This window comes from Ambystoma mexicanum, chromosome 9 (genome assembly GCF_040938575.1).
Source record: "Ambystoma mexicanum isolate Mex_15411 chromosome 9, UKY_AmexF1_1, whole genome shotgun sequence".
Taxonomy (NCBI): domain Eukaryota; kingdom Metazoa; phylum Chordata; class Amphibia; order Caudata; family Ambystomatidae; genus Ambystoma; species Ambystoma mexicanum.
In genome coordinates, this window is record NC_090931.1 from 526761707 (window position 1) to 526783062 (window position 21356).

The 21356-nt window shown below is 45.7% G+C and overlaps 1 protein-coding gene across 4 annotated transcripts in view; it reads left to right on the forward strand.

Annotated features, from left to right (window-relative positions):
• Nucleotides 1–21356, forward strand: part of BCAS3 (BCAS3 microtubule associated cell migration factor) — a 3943855-nt gene that overhangs the window by 1557472 nt on the left and 2365027 nt on the right. For all 4 annotated transcript variants that reach the window (XM_069615076.1, XM_069615077.1, XM_069615079.1 and 1 more), the window contains exon 9: nt 5444–5520. In XM_069615076.1, coding sequence (XP_069471177.1) covers nt 5444–5520 — 77 coding nt within the window. The remainder of the gene's footprint in view (nt 1–5443; nt 5521–21356) is intronic.

Here is a 21356-nt window from a genome sequence, read left to right on the forward strand (position 1 = left end):
CAATTCAAAATGTAACAATGAGTTTGCTTGGGATAACATGGGCAATACATACGATATTTCGAGAGTACAACTTTAAACTTCTTAAATAGCAATGGGTCGTAAAGATTTTATACACCGTAGCTCCTTTTCACACGTTAATTAATCTTGACTTTATCAAATATTATTATGGAATATTCTAGCCTATAATGAATTTAAGATCTGTGTTTAATCATTTATGATGACGTTAATGCGTGTAATTATGGCTCATTGTATTTTATAATGATTTTTAAAACTGTGCTTGGATTATTATTACTGTATTTGATCTATGCAATCTTTTTGGGCTTTTTTTCCTGAAATAAACATTAAATTGTATTATAGTTATGATGAAAATAAGTCATCCTTAACTGAAGAACCTAATGACACAAGTACTGTTAATGACTCCAATCAAGCATTCCCACTAAGTCAGTGCCTTGTTTGGGATCGCTCAAGGGAAGCCCTTATTTATATATTTTTATGACAAGTTATAATCTGGATGATGAACCCTTGTATAACGCCCCTCTCTTAGAATCCCCCTGACCCCACTGAGCCAAGAAGTAGGTTTGTTTTGCAAATTAAAAAGGTTTATTTTAAAAATTAAACAATAGATATATATCACACTTTTATAATTAATATTTGATATCACACTTATGAGTATAATGTCGATCAACAATGGATAATGTTATACTAGCACACTGGTTTAATTACTTAGGAGTAGTATAGAGGATAAGGTAGCTGAGAATGCTTTATGGTTTCAAGGAGATGCAAAGATTAATAAAAGGCAGTACAGAAATAAACTTGATATGATTTCAGCAAAAGATAATATGATCACTTTTTCTCTGACAATTCACTCCCCCCCTATGCAATGTAAGGAGATGGAAGTAACACACACAGTCTTCAGGAATACAATCACAGTACAATACGAATTCAGTTCCCCCCCTAGCAAGCTTATAGCACCAGGGATGATTTTGAAACACAGGGGAAAGACTTTCAGGTGATTTGCAAGGGAGTGAAATATGCTAAAATTCCCTCTAGAGGTTCAGGGTGAGTGAGAGATACTTTAAATCAGTTCAGGTCCACACTAACAATGATTAATGAGGGATTATCAGGTTGAAAACGGATTTCAGTAATGGAAAACAAGAAGCTGCTATTTTCACAAGTGAAGAAATTTGTGCCAAACCGCAAATCGCGGCACTTTTTTTTGAGTGCGTCGAGCGCGATTACCGAGGCGCTATAAGGAGTAGCAAGTCGGTTTAGAGCTTGTTGGAAAGCTTGGACGGTTCCAAAGATACAGACGATTTTGTAAAGGTAGTTTCAGAAATGAAATTACAGTTTCGGAATGACAGATGCGCTTTGAAAGGTTTGAATCAACAGGAGGAACACACGATTTCTTATGATGCAGTTCTAAACAGGTTCAAATGTTTTGAATCAGATTATTTTAAGCTAAGAGATGGGTTCTGCACAGTTCTAGCTGGGTACTCGCACTATAAATTTGAAAGGAATGGCCTCGTCACGGATCTGGTCAACAAGTTTAGCTGCGGTTCCCTCTGCTCGGCGGGTCAATCAGGCACCGGTTCTGCTCACAGCGGTCTGGTCTGGGTCTCTGGTTCTGCTGGTCTAGATCAAATGGATTCTGGATACCGCACTGCTTTCTGGGTACTGGTTCTTTTCTGGATACACAGGACTCTTAGCAAGCAGCAAACCGCACAGCCCGGCGGTTGAATAGTTTGCAAAAGATTTTGAGGCCTGCTGAAGAGTTCAGCTCTTTGGAGTTTTTGTTCTGGAGTTAGTCTGGATCTCTGGAGTTCTGGTTTCTGGAATTCTCCGTCAGCGTGCTGCGCAGGAATTCAGTTGAAGGTTGGAAAATGATTGTTCCTGTCTGGCTTCCAGTGGCTCTTTTTATGTCTTTTGAAAATGGGTGTGGATGCTAACTTTCTATGCCCAACCCACTCATGATTTGATAGGTCCAGGATTTATCTTTGACCTGATTTGAGAAGGAAGCAGTGAGTCATCCTATGTCATCAGGCGTCATGTTTATGGCTCCAAAGAAAGAACACTCCCCTTTGCTTTTACCTTAGAAAATCATTTTCTTAACTAAACATATTTCCCAAATACACAAGTGGTTGACATTACATGTACATATCATATATTACTTCGGGTAGGTCTCTGTTCCAACTGTGATGTTTCTAAGGGCCAGGGTTAAAAAATGGCAACTTATTTTCGTTTCTAGTTGGTTTACCAATATTGGATTTTTACCAAAAATTACACAGATGTACACTGCTTTTCTACACATATTCCAGTAAATTTTCATTTTTCTAGCGTGAACCCCGTGTCTGCAATCTCCATAATTCATGGGGTTTTGCCTCCGAACATGGTACAGAGTCCTAACACCTCTTAAAATGTGCACAGAAAAATCACAAGAATAATTATATTAATTATATAATTTTGACAAGTCCGTACTATGAATTATCCATCTTTTTAAAATTATGCTCTGGCCCAGAGGGGTGTGGTTTCCCAAAGCACATAGTGGAATTTCTGGTTTGTCCACTTCCTCCAACTCAAGTTGCTCACAGAGGCAATGCCCCTCCCCGTTTCTCTCAAGAGGAAGCCATTTATGACCCCCCCCCCTAATTTAACATTTGCCTGAGCAAAGGAAGGCTCATTGTTCTGTTTCCCTCCAGTCCTAGGTGCTCCTCCCCTGATTCAATCAGGGAGGTGTCATCTCCTTTTGGTGGGGGCAGCAGAATGCAGCCATGCCTGGGAAGAGTGGCTGAGCAAGTTTCAACTCCTGTCGGGGGTAGTTGCCGGGCAGAATTCACTCTCTTCAAGCCAGTCTTCAGCCAAATGTCACTTTTGTTCCCAGTTTTTCTTCATTCAAAACAAACTTACATTTTTTACACATGCAGCTAGAATGCTGATTCTAAGTTCAAAACTATGACATTTAAACAGTTGCAACCTATGTGACACTCAAAGTAGGTCACTCATTTATTTTAAACATTTCGATTTTAGTGGCTTTTAGTCCAATTTAACTTAAGCTGCTGACATCCACAGCTCCGCCAGTTTTGTTATAAACATTGTTTTGGGCTCTTCATCTTTCCAGATTTTGTATGCACACAAGACTACATTCTGCCAAATGTCTGCTGGTGTTCATTGAGATTTTTGAATATCTTGCAATGTTTCAAATAGGCATTTTTAGCTTGCATTTCAGAGAAACAAAGGTGATTTCAAAGCGCTTTTTGAGCTAACAGGCACTGCTGTTTTTCCTTTGGCACGCATTTCACTCATGGCACTCCTCACCCATCACACTCGCACTGGTGGGTGGTAGGTCAGGGGAACATTTTGGTGTGCGCCAAAACTGCGCGGTTTTCCTGGATTCTGGCGCAATGTGGGCTTTTTCGGCCATCTTGGATTTTCTAAGCCCACAGCACCAAATGTTGCAGCATAAAAGTCCAAACGTGGATCAGGACACCCAACAGTACATTTGATGCCTCTGGCTTTCATTCACATATGGGTTTCTTGTCTTTCTTCCCTGAACTACTGAACTGGCAGTGTTACTAAGCAAAGAAAATAAACTGCAAAGCTTATTGGAGAAATGCCCATATTTTCCAGAGCAATTAATGTGCATGTGCTGGAGAAAAACTAAAGAAATGTGTTCCTTTTGGACTCTGTGGCAGTCATCCAAGTCCTCCATTAATTTCAATGTGCCCATTTGTACTTGTGAACAGTCTAATGCATATGCCGTAGCATGGCAGTTTGACCTGAAGTTCATAGAATGGAAAATCGAACTATGACACCTATCATGCTGCCAAATGTAATCACTGTGCCTAATGTATGAGGGCCCCAAGGCCGTAGTTTAGGGACATCAAGCCAGTCGGAAGGTGTCGCACCAATTTTTCATTCAGTTCTAATTCAGCGTTGGGTGCAGATTCAACTGTGAAATGGAAATGTGATATGCCAGTAATCGGGGGCAAGAAATGTATGCCCCAAATGAAGGCTGAAAGAAACTTGTTGCGCAGCAATGGAGGCCCTCTGAAACAAAACTTTAGTATGGCTGAAGGAATAGCTTGGCTCTGAAGCCATTCGACATGGAGATGTAGAAAGACAAGAGTACATAAACCTGAATGGGGTTCATCCCTTGACTGTATTGTTGTAGGCTGTGGAAAGAGCAACCTGACAAAGTTTCTTCCAAGGATTGTTGAGTTGAGAATTAAATCCTTGTCTCTTAAGATTGTTTTGGATTAGTTGCATTGCAAGTAATAGTACAGCAGCATTTGTGACTATTATACGCTTAAATTGACTCTCTTCATTTTCACGCATCTCTGATTATGATGTTATTATTTTTATTTTTCTGTCAGTTCATTTGTCATAATTGTAGCTTACTGGATTTTGCGTGATTGTACTTATGTTCCCTTTTTCTGTCACCAAAGACCAACACCGAAGTGTGTTATTAAACATGTTTTATTTCTATTCCTGTTGAATGGCAAGGAGCCACCTAGTCTTGAAATGGTGTACACTGTCTCAAAAGGCTATGAACTACCAGCATCGAAGAAGATATGTTTGAATTTCGCTGAGAAGTACTGTACAGGCAGACACTGTCTCCTCAGAATAGGCATTGCATGGGTTTGCAGACTGGCTTCAAGCCTGTTTCCTGCCACAACTAGTAGCAGCTTTTGTAGTACAGCAATGTAACCTAGTTTGTGTCTATTATAGCATATAGCCTATTGAAACAATCCACAGATTTGCCCCCAAAGCCACACAAGCTGTTGGGTATATGATGTTCCTTTGTCAAATAGTGTTGGATGTGTCACCATACCTTTTAGTAGTTTTACCAAACCTCCATTCCTTCAAGGATTGTAAGGATCTGCTCAGACCATGATAGTTTTCCTGAATGTTGTGGTCCCTTTTGGAACATATAGCACATCATAAAAAGCCATTGGATTTCTATGCATCATATGTACAAATCAAAAGAAATCCCCAGTTTATTTTCTGTAACAAAACAACCCAGAAATGCAATCGGCAGATAATGTGCTCCAACAAAAGTGGGGCATAAATGCAGTGTGTGAGCAACAAACTTCATCTCGAAGGGAATATTCTGTTGAAGATGTTTTTCACTGTATATTCATCATGTTATCTGGGTAAATTGTGTTTCTGATGCATCAGTCTAACAGTGACGAATTCATGCTTTTTAATGTCTATAAATGTCTTTTTGCAATCTGCCATTTTTAGGATATGCATATGCTTTCTCTCATAAAGTGAACATGCCCCAATTAAGTTTGTTTCTGTTTCTTTGGATATCAGATACCAAAGTGTTATCTAACATGGTTGTCTCTTTTTGAAACCGACCTCAATATTGGGCATCCTTGTAATTGCATTATATTTGAGTAATTTAAACCGTAAAGTCAGTGATTTTGTACGTTTCCCATTTCAGAATACTCGTTGTCGTGTTGCAGGAGAAAATTGCTGCGTTTGACAGCTGCACTTTCACCAAAAGATTCTTTGTTACAAGTAAGTACAACGCTTTTGGGTTTGTGCAATCTGGGATGGGCAAAATGATCACTGAATCGCCGAAATAGTGTAATTTACATTATATATTTTAACCCTAACTCCTCAAAGCTAAATGTACCAAATCAACCAAATTGCATGGCTTTTTAAAGTTTTTAAATATATTTTAAAAATATTGTGTATATATGCACTCTATGGGTATTTTTGGCAAGGCTAATTCATAGCATGAGTAATCTATCTATCTATATATATATTTCTGAGGCTTGTGGAATCTGCTTAGATCACATGCTGTGCATAGGCCGACATCTAGTGGAAGCTGCGGAGTATTACAGTTTGTTTTTCGAAACTCGAAAATGGGCGTCGACACAGGGCGTGCCAGTAATACTATCCCTAGTGTGACGTCCACTGTACCCAAGATCCCTCACGCGTCTAGGATCCTCAGATTGTTTTTTTTCCGCCATACTGGTCGGAAGCATCTTGCGGAGTCCCCTGGCCTTAGCCATACTTTTGCTAAAATTTAAAATTATTAATCTTTTGACATCCTTCCCCACCCCAACGTCGAACTTCGACACTCGACGCCGGCTGGAGAAGAAATCGACCGTCGGCTGCTGCACGACGGATTTGGGCCTCGGAAGGCCGCTGGCCTCGGCCCGGGCCTGGTAGGCCACTGGCCTCGGCCCTGCAAGTAGGGAGAGTGGGGGGTGGTTCATACTCTACACTCTTGGTATATAGGTACACCCTATACATTTCCTACACTTAACAGCCCACTGCCTCAAGGTGCGTATGGAGGGTACCCCTTTTCAATTCTGCCCCAAGTGCAACCGCAAATACCCTTGGGTCGACAGGCACGCCACGTGCAATCTCTGCTTGCCGAGGGACCACCCCGAAGCGAACTGCAGAGCGTGTAGTAGGTTTAAACCTAAGACACTTAAGGACCGTTCGACGAAGCGTTGGGCCCACCACGCCAGGCAGGCGGCCATGGCAGCGGAGGGCGCCTTCAGCGATGGCAGCGACGCCGTACTTTCGGACGGCGAGGGCATTACGGCGTCAAAAGACAGCCGAGCGCAGGTCCCTGACCTCGGAAGGTCGTCCGGCAGGGCGGCTATGGGGAAGACCCCCGGCGACGCAAGCGCTTCACATACTACACACACTAAACACACTAAGTCCAACCGAGACTCGACGACGTCGAGTTCTCGGAAAGAGGCACAGACAGAACGGTCCGATTCGGTGTCCTCTGGGCGCTCTCGATCAAGATCGCCGCATGACTCCAGGCAATCATCCACTCTTGCCAAGAGTGCCTCGCTCCCTAGGCTAACAGAAGTTCGATCGTCGGAAGACGAAGACGACTTCGACCCCCAGACCGCGCTCCAGGAGGCGGAGTCCGCAATTAAAGCCAGCGAGGCCCCACGCTCGAAGGACAGGGACACCTCTCCCGATCCTCGACGCCAGGCGTCCAAAAACTCCGGAGCCACTAAGGGACAGGGAAAACATTTTTCTACGCACGGGGAGGGGGGAAAACAGGAGAAGAAACTACCTGTACATTCTTCCACACCTGTGAAACACTCTACCCCCCCTAAACAGACAGACAAGCCCAGGTCTGCTGATAGGTCCACAACCAGCAAAGCTACTCAAGATAAATCCCATAGACTTGCTGCGAGAGTCATTCCTAGTTCCAAAAAATGGTCCAGTGAAGACATAGATAGGGTCATGTCAAGAATGTCTTCTTTGGCTGATTTTTATGATAAAAATCCAGAACATTTCCTCTCGTATGATCTACAAGGGGCCACACCCTCAGGCTCTACTGATCCTATCCCCCCGAGTAAGAAGGCCCGGTTTGAAACCCCGATGAGGTCTGAACCCTTCGAGGTACAACCTTACGCAACACCATACTCACGGTATCAAGAAGAGGCTTCCTTTTGTGGAGACCAAGAATTTGGTATGATAGAAGAGCAAACCGGGACGGGCTACTATGGGGATGATGAGGAACAGGAAGAAGAAGAGGATAACCCGGAAACATACAGAGTAGATTCCCCGGTAGAGAACGAAGCCCCGGTTACCGACTCCCCGGTCGATAATCAGCCCCTCCTAAATGAGGTTCTCGCTCGCGCAGCAGAACATTTCCACATTGACACCCACGGTGTACAGGAGGAAAGGGACTTCGCAGAAGAGTTAGTGGGAGAAAGGAGGACGGTTGCCCAGACCATCCCTATCCTTAAATCCATTCAGCGGAGAATAGATCCGTCCCTGGTGAACCCAAACCTCACCAGAGCAGTCAATCCCAGGGTTGAAAAACTTTTCAGGGCAGCTCAGTCTGACCCTCTCTATATAAGAGGGCATCTAAAGCCAGACTCCCTAGTTGTTACCAACACTCGTAAGAGGGCGGGAACACCCTTGTCTTCGTCAGAAGCTCCTCCCGATAAGGAGAGCAAAAAACTATACGGTTTCGGCAGGAAGGTAGCCTCAACGTCCGCCTATCAAGCAAGGATTGCTAACTCCACCACCCTGTTGGCCAGCTACAACTACCATCAGTGGGAAGAAGTCGCGGCTCTCATAGCCTCTGCTCCTGAACCGTTAAAGGGCCAATTAGCTCGGATTTCCGCAGAGGGTAGAGCCGTGTCTGGTTGCATTTTGAAAGCAACCTTCGACGCCGCGGATAACGCAGGCAGATTGATAGCAGAAGGTACTGTTATCAAGAGACATGCTGTAACGCTCACCTGATTCCCGTAGAGGCGCCGGTCTTGACTGGGCGTATACCGTATCTGCAAAGGTGATGTGTAACACACGGCTGGCTCTTTGGGCTGGACCTCTGTGCACTGTATGTCTGACTTGAAGGGTAAGATGTCTGCAGATAGAAAATATGGGATTAAGGAACTGGGTTATTGAATGTCTCTCTCTTCTTCCCTTTCTCTTCTCCTGTAGAACCCCAAAGGTTAACGCTCTCACCTTAGGTAAGTGAACGCCGTGCTCTCCATCTGCCTCGGGGCAGGGTGCTGTAACCAGTTTCTTCACTGGATAAGGGGAGCAGGCCTCTTGACTTCAGAGGACTGCTGTCCGTTGTTTACTGCACGAACGGTAAGTTTCGAGTAATTCTAATGTCTTTAAAGTCTTTAGTAATGATGTTTCTTGTTTTGCAGGGTTCCGGCGATGGCGGATGACGGGCTGAAGTGAGTTGAAGATGGAGCCCGTGTGATGAATAGAAGCGCCTGGAAGCACGTAAGTAAGCGTTTGTTGCCTGCTTCACGATGCGCTCTAACTGTCTTTTTATTTTGCAGGTACAAGTTCGGAGCGGCTGCAGGGTGCCGGAATACCCACTGGGTTAGATGTGGAAAGGAGTAATGGCACGTGAGTATTAAAGTTCCCCAATGTCTTTAAACGCACCTTGTTTTGTCTTTCAGATGCGGGATGCAGCGCCGAAGGCCTCCGGAGCGTGCGAAGAGTTGGTAAGCTTTTGTCTTTCAGATGCCGGAATGCAGTGTGAAGACCTCCGGAGCGCACGAAGAGTAGGTAAGCCTTTGTCTTTCAGATGCCGGAATGCAGCGCAAGGCGTTGGTGACAGCCGATGGACCAGGTAAGTGAAGAGCTGTCACTGAAGACCGTAATGCTAACCTGTTCTTTCTTGTCTTTATAGGTGTTGCTGAAGACTGGATTCAGGATGGTAAGCCTTTTTCCTTAGGCCCAGGATCAGATGCAGAAGACACGATGAGCGTTCTGCTGCAGAGGATGCAGAATAACGCAAAGCAAGATTCATACATCGGGTGTGGTTTAAATAGCCTCCTGTAGTGCTTAGGTGTCTCCTTCCACAGCCACGCCTAGGTAAGAAAAGAGTTCCTGCTTTCCAGAAGAGTTCCAGTGTTCTGAATCTAGGGAGTGGCTCCTGCCCCACCCAACAGGAAAAGTAGTTCCAAACAGAAGAGGATCAGAGGCTCAACTGGCAGGCAAGTAAGCAGCATGGTCTGCTGCAGGTAAGTCCACCCAAGCATTATGAGCCCGGCGCTTCCAGCGCTGGGACTGGGCATATTTATGAGCCTGGTGCCACTGGCGCCAGGACTGGGTCCAAAAGGTCCCAATTGGGACTGGTTGGCATTCGGAACCTGGGTTATGGATCTGCTTCCAAGGGAGTTGGGAAAACCCAGACCTTTTGGAAGCAGAGATCATGACACATGCATGGTTACGGCAGTCTGGTTTTAAGGCAGAAACTCAGGCATCATTGTAGACAAACCGGTGGAAACCGATCTTTTGTTTGGTAAGGAGGTCGAGGACGCACTGAAAAATGCCAAGGACGAATACGAGACACTCAAATCCCTTGGCCAGTTAACCAATAAACCCCCTAACCAGAGAGGGAATAGTAATTTTCATCGCCCACGCGGCCAAAATTCCCAGAGAGGATCTAACTATTCCCAGGGGCACGGTACACAGTGGAACAACAACCAACAGTCTACCCAGCGTTACGGCAGAGGTAATAGGAGAGGTCGTGGTAAAGGCAGAGGCAGCCCCAGCAAGGGAGGCGGCACGCCTCCACCAAAGCAGTGACGCTCAGTTCAGGGTCCCTTCTCACGCAACCCCAGTAGGGGGACGCATTTCAAACTTCACCCAGGCTTGGGAAGGGATCACATCAGACAGATGGGTGCTGTCAACAGTATCCACGGGATATTGTATAGAGCTACTGCAACGTCCCCGGAACCATCCTCCACGACAAAGAGTACATTCCTTAGAACATCAGAAGATTCTCCTCGAGGAGATCGCCATTCTTCTACAAAAGGACGCGATAGAACTCGTCCCGGGACACCAGGTAAACAAGGGTATTTATTCAACTTACTTCCTTGTGCCAAAGAAAGACTTGACAATGCGCCCAGTATTGGACTTACGGCCTGCCAACAAGTATGTCAAGCCCCAAAAATTTCGTATGACCACGCTACAAGAGGTAATCCCCCTCCTAAAAAAGGGGATTACATGGCAACCTTGGATATGAAAGATGCTTATTTTCATATTTCCATGTTTCCAGCGCACAGAAAGTACTTGCGCTTCAAGGTGGACAGTCGCCACTACCAATTCAAGGTACTGCCCTTCGGGATAGCTTCAGCACCAAGGGTATTCACCAAGGTACTGGCGGTGGCGGCTGCACACCTACGCAGGGAGGAAATCCCAGTGTACCCTTATCTGGACGACTGGCTCATAACGGGGGAAACCCCAGGAATTTGCAGGACAAACATTCAAAGGACTATCAACCTCCTCCACGAATTAGGCTTCTCAATCAACGAGAAGAAGTCAAGCCTGGTGCCAAGCACCTCAAAACAATTCCTAGGAGCAATCCTGGATACCCAGGAGGGGTTGACCTTTCCTTCAGAAGAAAGAATTCGGAATATACTTCTGCAAATTCCGCATTATCAGTCCGGTCAACAAATAACGGTACGCAAAGCAATGCGTTTACTGGGCATGATGGCGTCATGCATTTACCTGTCCCCCACCCGTGCCTGCGCATGCGTCCCATGCAGGAATGGTTGGCGAAACAGTGGTCTCAGGCAAGTGGTCAGTGGGACGATCTAGTGGTCGTTTCACCAACACTGGTACAAAGCCTTCACTGGTGGACAAGAGAGAATCTCGCAAAGGGGAAACCCTTTTACGATCCCTAAGTACAGGCAGTAGTCACTAAAGATGCATGTCTGACAGGGTGGGGAGCTCACCATCTCCACCACACAGCTCAGGGTCTCTGGTCTCACTCAGTGGCCAAGAACCACATCAACTTGCTAGAGCTTCTGGTAGTATTCAGAGCGCTTCAGGCGTTCGAGCCCCATCTACTAAACCTGTCAGTGCAAATCCGGACGGACAGCACTACAGCCATGTTCTACCGGAACAAGCAAGGAGGGACTCGCTCGCCAAATCTGTCCAAGCTTGCCCAGAAAATCTGGATATGGGCACTCCGACGGAACATCTTCCTGTCATCACAACATGTTCCAGGGGAGCTCAATTCCCTAGCGGATGCTCTGAGCAGAGACTCCCTCCCAGAGGAACACGAATGGGTTCTTCACACAGAGGTCGTAGAAGATCTCTTCTCTCAGTGGGGTTTCCCCACTATAGACTTATTCGCCACAAGCGAAAACAAACAATGCCCAGGATTTGCATCCAGGTTCCCCCAACCAGACTCCCAGGGGAACGCCCTGTGGATGAACTGGTCAGGGATGTTTGCGTACGCTTTTCCACCAACTCCTCTCATCAGGAAAGTGGTGAACAAGATGAACAGGGAATCGATGACGCTCGTCCTAGTTGCTCCCATGTGGGCAAGACAACCGTGGTTCTCACACCTACGCAGGATGGCGGTGTGCAAGCCCATCTAACTTCCAGCCTGGTACAACCTACTGTCCCAGCACCAAGGTCAAACAGTGCACCAGCAACCCAATTCAAAGAACCTGGCAGCATGGCCCCTGAGGTCATAGAGTTTGGACACCTCAAATTGCCACAGAGGTGTATGGACATCCTAAAGGAATCTAGGAAGCCAAACACAAGGCACTGTTACTTTGACAAGTGGAAGAGGTTCGTTATCTGGTGCCAGAGTAGACAAATCAACCCAGTTGATTGCACTCCTTCCACTATTGTTACATACATGCTCCACCTGCTAGATGCAGGATTGGTTTTTAACTCACTGAAAGTACACCTGGCAGCTCTCTCGGCTTACACCACTTCCCATAGCAAAGTGTCGTGGTGGAAGGTACCAGTAGTTAAAGCCTTCATGGAAGGAGTAAAGAGACTTCACCCTCCTATTTCAAACCCACCGCCAGGGTGGGACCTTAATGTGGTGCTAGCCAAGCTCATGGGCCCCCCTTTTGAACCCATGCATAAAAGCAGTCTCAAACACCTGACTTATAAAACGGCCTTCTTAGTAGCTATTACTTCTATAAGAAGGGTCAGTGAAATTCAGTCTCTGTCAGTGCAGGATCCCTTCTTTACTATCCATAAAGACAAACTGGTTTTACGCACACACCCTAGGTTCTCACCTAAATTTATATCAAAATTCCATGTAAACTAGTCCATCGAGCTTCCGGCTTTCTTCCAGAACCCGCAAAGCTCGGCTGAGGTGAAACTACACACCCTAGATGTGCGTAGGGCGGTCCTCTACTATGTAAATAAAACAGGACCGCTAAGGAAAACAGATCAACTGTTTGTCTCCGTAGCTACAGGCAGAGAGGGGGATCGTGTCTCTAAAGGAGCCTTCTCGAAGTGGATTATTAACTGTATCCAGCTTTGTTACTCACTCTCTGAAAAGACTCTGCCTTTTACGGCTACGGCCCACTCTACTAGAGGCATTGGGGCCACTCTGGCTTTCATTGCAAATGTTCCCCTCGACACCATTTGCAAAGCAGATACTTGGAGCTCTATTCACACTTTTACTCAGCATTACTGCATTGACACCCATTCCAAGGCAGATACACAAGTGGGACAAGCGGTTCTAAGACATTTATTTGCTCATGACCCTTCTCACATCCCACCTCCTTCTTCTGGTACTGCTCGCTAATCTATGCACAGCATGTGATCTAAGCAGATTCCACAAGCCTCAGAAGGGATACATTACTCACCGTAATAGTATTTCTGATGCTTGTATCTGCTTAGATTCACATGCGACCCACCCTTCCTCCCCTCCGAGAGAAGGCGCATGATTGCTTGTAGTCTTACCTTTCTGTCTATCTGCTTGGATTATCTGTACTCACGCTACTCCTCATGCTACCTCATGTCAGAAAAAATACAATCTGAGGATCCTAGACGCGTGAGGGATCTTGGGTACAGTGGACGTCACACTAGGGATAGTATTACTGGCATGCCCTGTGTCGACGCCCATTTTCGAGTTTCGAAAAACAAACTGTAATACTCCGCAGCTTCCACTAGATGTCGGCCTATGCACAGCATGTGAATCTAAGCAGATACAAGCATCAGAAATACGATTACGGTGAGTAATGTATCCCATATATAGTTATTTATATAAAAAATCGTTTTTTTACCCTTATACAATGCCACACCGGTCCACCAATCTGCACCAAATTGTGTACACTTACCTGTTAGGACTATCCAGATGTCACTGGCTACATTACATGTGGACATCCCACCAGGTTACCCGGATCTCAGCCCCTGCACACGAGACGGTTGCCTGGAAGTGGCCAAACATCAAGGTGGTCGTAGAAGGACCAGGCAGAGCTCATTGCAGGAATCTGCATGCGAGAAACAAAACTCTACGGTCACCTCGGAAACCACATTCAAAGCCCTAGAAAAAACTGTTTCCGAGATGTCTGCACCGCAATGCACCACAACACACTGCACCTCGCCAGGGTTAGGGACAGGTAGGGAGAGTGTACAGAAGGTTACAGTATGCTGCGGCATGCAAACTCTTACCTCCCCTCCACGTCTACTCCAGGGTTTGTCAGTCAGATATATGTGATTTCTTCGAAAATATTTTACCTAATGGAGATTTCACTGGATCCATTTCACCGAAAAACGAAATTAACTTTTTACTTTTTCTACTTTAAAAAAATAATAATGCAGGGGGAAGACCCCTGCAGCCTGCTCCTCCCGACCCTAACTTATACCCTGACCCCACCTATTATGCATTACACATATACCACTTAACCTACCATTTTCAGTGAAATCTCATTAGGTAAAATGGTATTCGGTGAAATCTACGGTAACGTTGTCAGCCAGCCTCACACGCCCATTCTCAGTATAGGTTACTTCAGAGTGCAAAGCACATCAAACGATAAGCGACTAGGAACAGCGGCCTACAGGATTATTGATTGTCAACAATTGATGAGCGTGTTATCATGCCTGTCTACAAAACACATGCGGAGTACGGGTACTTTTTGCTAGACATATATATGATGCATTCAACATTTGCTTGTTGCTGATTCGTATTACCAGATTTTCCATATCCCCCATTCGTATCATGTACATTTCCTTGTTAAAACTGCTCTAATTCACCACATTTCCATACATTTTATATTCTTAACACATCCATCGATGAATGCAAAGTTATTTAAAACAACTTTTGAAAACGGTAGGTTTATTTAGGTCTGATTGTGAACAAATGGTCATGTTTTAGATTTCCTTTCCAAAGAAAAAAATTTGTTTCCCTAGTTTTATTTATTTTCGCTAAAATATGCTTCTCTGTTAATACGGAAAGAGGATTTCTTTCATATTGTGTTTCCAGCAGCAGAGTCTAAATTCTAAAATTCTGTGGACTGATTTGGGCAGAAAACCCTTTGGGATCATTGGCCTGTTAAAACCTGCAGGAATAAAGCAAAATACATTACTTCTCAGTCATTTAACCACTATGATAGCTTTCTGAACTAAGACATCAGCTACATGTCTCTGCATGTAACATGAATGGGCCAGGTTCGAATTCCATCGGGAATACTGTGCCTCTTGTGAAAAGAGGTTGATAGAATCTGTGCTATTGAGGTGGGTAGTAATAATATCTGTTATCATTGCTTTGAGGTTACTCACTTTATTGTTATTGGGGTATTCATTGGGTGCGGACCTTGCTTTGAGAAACAGCAGAGTGCTTTACAATCATAGGAGGAAGAACATGATGTGGGTAACAGAACCAAGAGAGTGGGGAGCTAACAGGGAAGTGGGAAGGTGGGCAATTTGTCAGCAAGGGATCGACAAGCAACCAAGGAATGAAACCGTGGGGGATCAGGTCACCTGGTCTCAGGTAGTGTAGGGAGTGAGGAGCTAGGTGTTATGGAGGAGCCATTCCTTGAAGAGGAGGGTCTTGAGATCCTTCCTGAACTGTAGAAGCTAGGGGGCGCTAGTCTGTTGTTGATGGGGTGAGCATTCCAGAGTCTTTTGGCATAGGTAGAGAAGGCCTGTCTTCTGGTTCTTTCCTCCCGGCACCAGTGGAATTCAAGTTTGCCCTTTGAGGATTGAGCTATTAATGCAGTTACTGTGATTTTAAAATGCAAAATGCAGTAGTAAATTTTCACCACAGGCTTGACACAGCCAATGTATACAGCACAACTTTGATGCATCATTTGGAAACCGTCACCAAAGAATCCAAGACTTCACTCTATTTGTTCTTTTTAGACCATGAAATAATCATGAGAATGGCACACTTCAGGCTCACCCTCTGACAAACTGGCCTTCCGCCTTATCCAGAGACACTACAGACTCTCCATCCGTGCCAAAAATAAAAGAGCCCCATTCAGGCATGAGTGTCCAATGCGTCCAACAACACGACTGAACTCTTCAAAATGTGCAGGGAACTGGCCAATTCATCTGCAGTATCTTCTCCCCCTACTCCTTCCCAGGACCTTTGCAATGCACTTGCCTCTCACTTCACCTCAAAAACCTAGGACGTATTAAACAGCCTTGTCCAACCCAAGCCCCCCATTCTCCCTCCCACTCACTTTCCTTCACGCCTGTCTCCCCCCTGAAGAAGTCACCAAAGTTGTCAACTTCATGAAGGTCTCCTCCAAACAGGTTGCCGCATGCTCTTCCAGAACCATCAAGGAAAATATTGGCTCTCACCCCTGCTCTTGCTGATCCCTGCAACCTAACCTTTGCTACTAGTTCTTTTCCTTCCTCCCTCAAGCACTCCCTTGTGCGCCCCCTCCTTAAAGAACCCGCTGCAGACCCTTCCTGCCCAGCCAACTACCGACTAATCTCCATCACCCTCTTCCTGGGGAAACTGCTCGAGAAGCTGGCCCTCCCCCAACTCAACTCTCGTACCAAACTTGTTGGCGGTCTTCATGACCACCAGTCTGGATTCCGAGCATCTAGAGGCACGGAGACTGCTCTTCTTAAAACCTGTAAAGAGCTGCTCGCGTCTCTCGACTCCAACTTCCCTGCTGTCCTGATCCTTCTTGATCTCTCTTCTGTATTTGACACAGTTGACCATTCCTTCCTCTTAAAGAGGCTCTGTGACACCCTTGTCATCTCGGAGCGGGCACTGGACTGGCTCACTTCCTTCCTAACTGACCAGTCCTCTAAAACCATTCTGGGCCCTTTCTCCTCCCCTATTTCCTCCTCCACCTGTGGCATCCCCCAGGGCTCCATTCTTTCACCTTGGCTCTTTAGCATGTACCGCTCTGCTGGCTCGCCTCATTTCCTCCTTCTCCCCCAACATCCAGTGCTACACTGACGATACACAACTCTTCTTAAACTCCCCACTAACGCCCTTGCACCCTCCTTAATCCCTGACTGCCTCTCTGCCATCCAGGCCTGGTGCACTACTAATGACCTCTGCCTCAATGCCAGCAAAACAGAGATTCTCCCCATTGGGTCCCCTGCACCCTACTTCTTTCCTGCACTCTGGCCTTCCTCCATGGGCTCTGCTCCTGCCCCCCTCCTTTGAAGCCAGGAATCTCAGAGTCATCTTCGACTCCTCCCTTTCCTTCATCCCTCATATTCAGGACATTGTCAAGAAGTCCCACTTTCAGCTTTTCCTTCTCAAAAGAACTCTACCCTTCCTCACCTTCCCCCAGAGACTCAATGTTACCTGTGCTTTGGTTCTCTGCAGGCTAGACTACTGCAATAGCCTCCTCCTTAATCTTCCTTCGTCCACCCTGCAAACTCTCCAGCTAATCCAGAATAGGGCAGCAAGACTTATCCTTGGACTCACGACCAGGGACCGCATCCCTCCTGCCCTTCAAAGCCTTCACTGGCTCCCGGTCTCAGCACGGATTAAATTCAAATCCCTTTGTATCATCCACAAGGCTATTTGGGGCTGGGGACCACTCTATCTTCAATGCCTTCTGACCAAATACACCCCTTCTAGACTCCTGCATTCCTCTGGCACCAACTCTCTGCGTGTTAAGTGGTTTGCTAAATGGAAAGCTGTGGGTCGTTCACTTTCCTCGGCAGGCTCCCTCCTGTGGAATAGCCTCCCACTCCCTCTGTATCTTGAGCATGACTTCTGTAAGTTCCGGAAAAGCCTCAAGACCTTTCTCTTTACCTCTTCCTTCTCCTCCTCTCTTCCTTGCATATCATACAGTAGCATGTTAGATTTGCAGGGCCCTTATGTTTACTCGGGGCCCTGACCCCCCCACATCCCTCATCCCAGCCACTGTCTGTCTATTGCACTTACATACGTTTACCCTCACGGGTGGTTGCACTTACGTTCTCTCCTCTTAGCACTGCATCCTGAGCACTTCTCCTGTTAAGACGGATTTCTGAACTCTGACCTGGTGGGCAGAGGTTCAGAAGGCCAGCCTAGTTTCTTGGAACAGGGTAACCTCTGGACAAGCCATAGGTCAAGGTACCTATGGCAGGCGGTTAAGACTAAGTCTCAAGAGGGGTGAGGGTGACTGCAAGACCTCAATGAGCACACAGCCCAAGGACACTTACAAATTACTCCCAGACAGGTGTATATATCAAAAATATAAACACATTTATTACAAGGCCTTTGTAATTCAACACACAGTAAAAGAATAACAGCAATCCTACTAAACCAACACAACACAATCAATACAAAATATATACAAGACCATTGGGGTCTAAAGGGTTAAAGGCACATAATACAGTCACAGGGGAAGGAAATTAGGCAGTGCAGATAGTCTTTAGTCCCCTTCAACATCAAACATGCACCTAACTAAGAGGCAGTCCAAACCCTAAGAAGAGAGGAGCCTTGTGCTCAATAGTACATGTAGTGCAGACGCACGCAGTTGTTCCAATGGGCAAAACGGGATCTCTTCAGAGGTCTCTAGCAGCTCAGGAAGGTGGAAGAGGCGATGAAGAATAGATTCCCACTTTTCGAGGAGGGCCTCCACAAGGCAGAGGTGATTCCAAGGTTTGGGAATAGATCGCAAGTTCGCACTAGCAGTGAAAAGGAGAGACCCCCAGGGGCCACTCGTGCGTAAAATAGATGGAAGCACTAGGCGCCACCGGTTAAGGTTAGGGTTACTCACCGGCCCCAGGTGCACTCCGGACCAAACTTCGCCAGTTGAGTCCACTGCGGCTACAGATTCAAATGCGACAAAAAGGACGTCTCTGCGGCTTTCAGTTCCAGCGATACAGCAATGATTTCCAAACGGGACAGTGGTGATTTCTCCGCTCCTGATGGATGGATCAGGCCAGTTTCACTGCAGCAGGCTTCAGGGGCAAGAGGGTCAGAAATGCAGCGCACCTGCAAAGATCGTTGCCGCAGCTGGGCAACACAGTAACCATGTTTACTCCGGTCCTGGCGCACTCGTCTCACTTCAGACCTGGGAATGCCAAGTGTTCGAAATTCGGTGTGTGTGAGGGTGCCGGGGACACGGAGCTAGGAGTATACAAAGTTTCAAGGGCCTCCTCGAAACGACAGCGGAGACAGAGCAAAGGTCCTGCGTAAGCTGGTCAGCCCACTGGTTGGGCCAGGAACATCTGAGAAAACTTACTTGTAGGTTTTGTTGAAGGTGCCCAGAATAGTTGGTCCCACTATTCTAATGGGTCGAAGCGTCTTCACAGACCTTCTAGGACGACCAGATGAAGAAGGGGTCCCACGGGACGACAGCGGGCTCAGGGTGCCAAACCTGCCAGCGGTTCACCAGCGGTTCCTCGACTCGGCTTCTTAGTTTCAGGATACTTGGATCCTATCCTTTGTTCAGTGGGAACTCCAGAGATCGACATGGTATGGGTGTTTTTGGCCCCCTCTTATCCAAAGTTCCCTTTGCGCCAAAACGGAGAGGACCCAATGGGAGATCTGCTCACACACTCCATACGTGGACCAATCGCGGACCACAGTGGTCCCAGGCATTCACAGCACTCCAGACTCTCTGGCAGCCAGGATGTGTAATGGGGACAGACACCCCAGCCCACATCCTGGAGGCACACACACAAGGCATGCAGAAGCCCGCGAAAGCTTGGCGTTTCGCGTCAAACTACATGTCCGAATAAGGACTGACCCAGATCGACTCGAACTGGGGAAGGCAAAGGGGGAAGATGGCCAAAGGACAGGACAAAGAACCTTGTGGGTTCATGGCCATTTTGGAGCCAGGCCACCTATTCGTGCCAAACGGGGTTAAAGCGGTTTACATGGCAGGAAAGGGTTAAAATGATATGAAAAGATAAGCTGCCACCAGCCCTGTCCATGCCACATCTGCACATCTCCAAAAAAACCCTGTGAGAGTATCTAGGGTCTTTGTAATTTACTATGAGACCCAAGTGCACTGTACTGTAAGGTACATTGTGCACTTGTTACATGTTGCAACATTGGAAAAGGACTAAGGGAAACAAAGTCTCCCAGTACTGACTGTCTTAAGAGCATGTCAGTTTCTCCATAAAAAGTGAGCAAAAGCCCAGAGGAGTGCAGCCGAAGGCTGCACTCCCCTGGCAAAGTCAGACTAAGGTGTTTAAACAGCAGCAAAAAGTTTGGGGGTGTACAACTGGAGGGAAAATTACATATAAAATGAAATCTTTCCTAACATCTCCATGAGTACCACAGCACCTATTCTGTACCCCCGCCCCTCTACACTTGCACGTTCTGAACACTCATAAGGCATAGTAGGTTTGTCTGCTCTCCTTTTATTCTCATTATTTGTTGTACTGTTAATTCAATTTATTATTGTTGTAATTAACTGTTTACCTTCCCCTGCCCCACTCTGTTGCCCTGTGGGTGCTTTGAAACAGTTTTTGGTAATTGTATAAGCGCCTAACATATGATCAATAAATAAATAATAAGGAACCACACTTCCTTCACTCCCACAGTTGGAACATGTGGGGCATGTCAAGGGTCCCACATAGCCCACCTGATCTTTAACATTTATGTGGGGCCCCTGATGGATATAATGTAACATCGCAATCTCATCTTTCATTCTTAAATTGACAACAAACAAAATTACCTGAATGTTACCAGCAAAAAAAGACAAATAAGAGTTAAAATACGAGAGGTACTAGTGGATATTCTTGAATGATGATGGCCCCCTCAAATCACAAATTTCTACAGTGGATTAATCTTCAGCCATATAAATGACCGTCTTAACCCAGTTGAAAAAAAGACTTGAGCCAAAATTAAATGAATGTGCCACATTCATAAGAAATAATGATGAGCTACTACTACAACTCTAACTTGCATTCCACATTCCAGTTATTGTGCCTCATGCATGAAACAATCTGGTATTTCAGATCGACGATATACCCTACACAGATTGACTTCACGGGCCCTTGGATAACGATACTGTGCCTAACCCTATGTCAACATCTCTCTTTATGTAAACGCAGTGACTTTACCTTTTTATACATAGTAGTTTTAACTCTTTTTTAAAAAAAAAATTTAAATCCTTGAAGATAACATTTTTTTAAAGTGAAGGTTACTACTTAAAGGGGAAGTTAATTTTTAGTGGCTCAAAAGATGGGCCATAAACAAAAATATATATAAAAGATATTTTTAAACAAAGTTCCTATATAAAGTTTTGAGCAAATGAGGCTCAAACTAAAAAAATCAAGCACTAGGAGGCATCCATTTTGTGAAATGGATGAGCATCCTGTGCTTATGTTAAGCTCTGCCATTGCGGCAATAATGAAGCAAAAGACGTCTGTAAAAAACAAAAGCTACCAGTAGATGGCTTTTGCTTCATTATAGCCGATGAGCAGAGAATGCAGTCATGATCCTTCCTGCCGTCTGCTGCTGGTAAGTGTTTTTTTTAAACTTTTACTTAAAGAAAGAAAACCACAGCAATTATAAATACACCCGTTGTATTTATGATTGCAGTGACTTTCGCTTTGTATCCCCCGTCCCGTGGGAGCCCGGGAGACTCAAAGTGAAAGTACTGGCATTTATAAATACAACTTTGTATCTATGATGTCTGTGGTTTTCTTTTTAAGTTTCCCCGGGAGCCCAGGAAACTTAAAAAGAAAACCACTGTTATTATTAATACAACTGT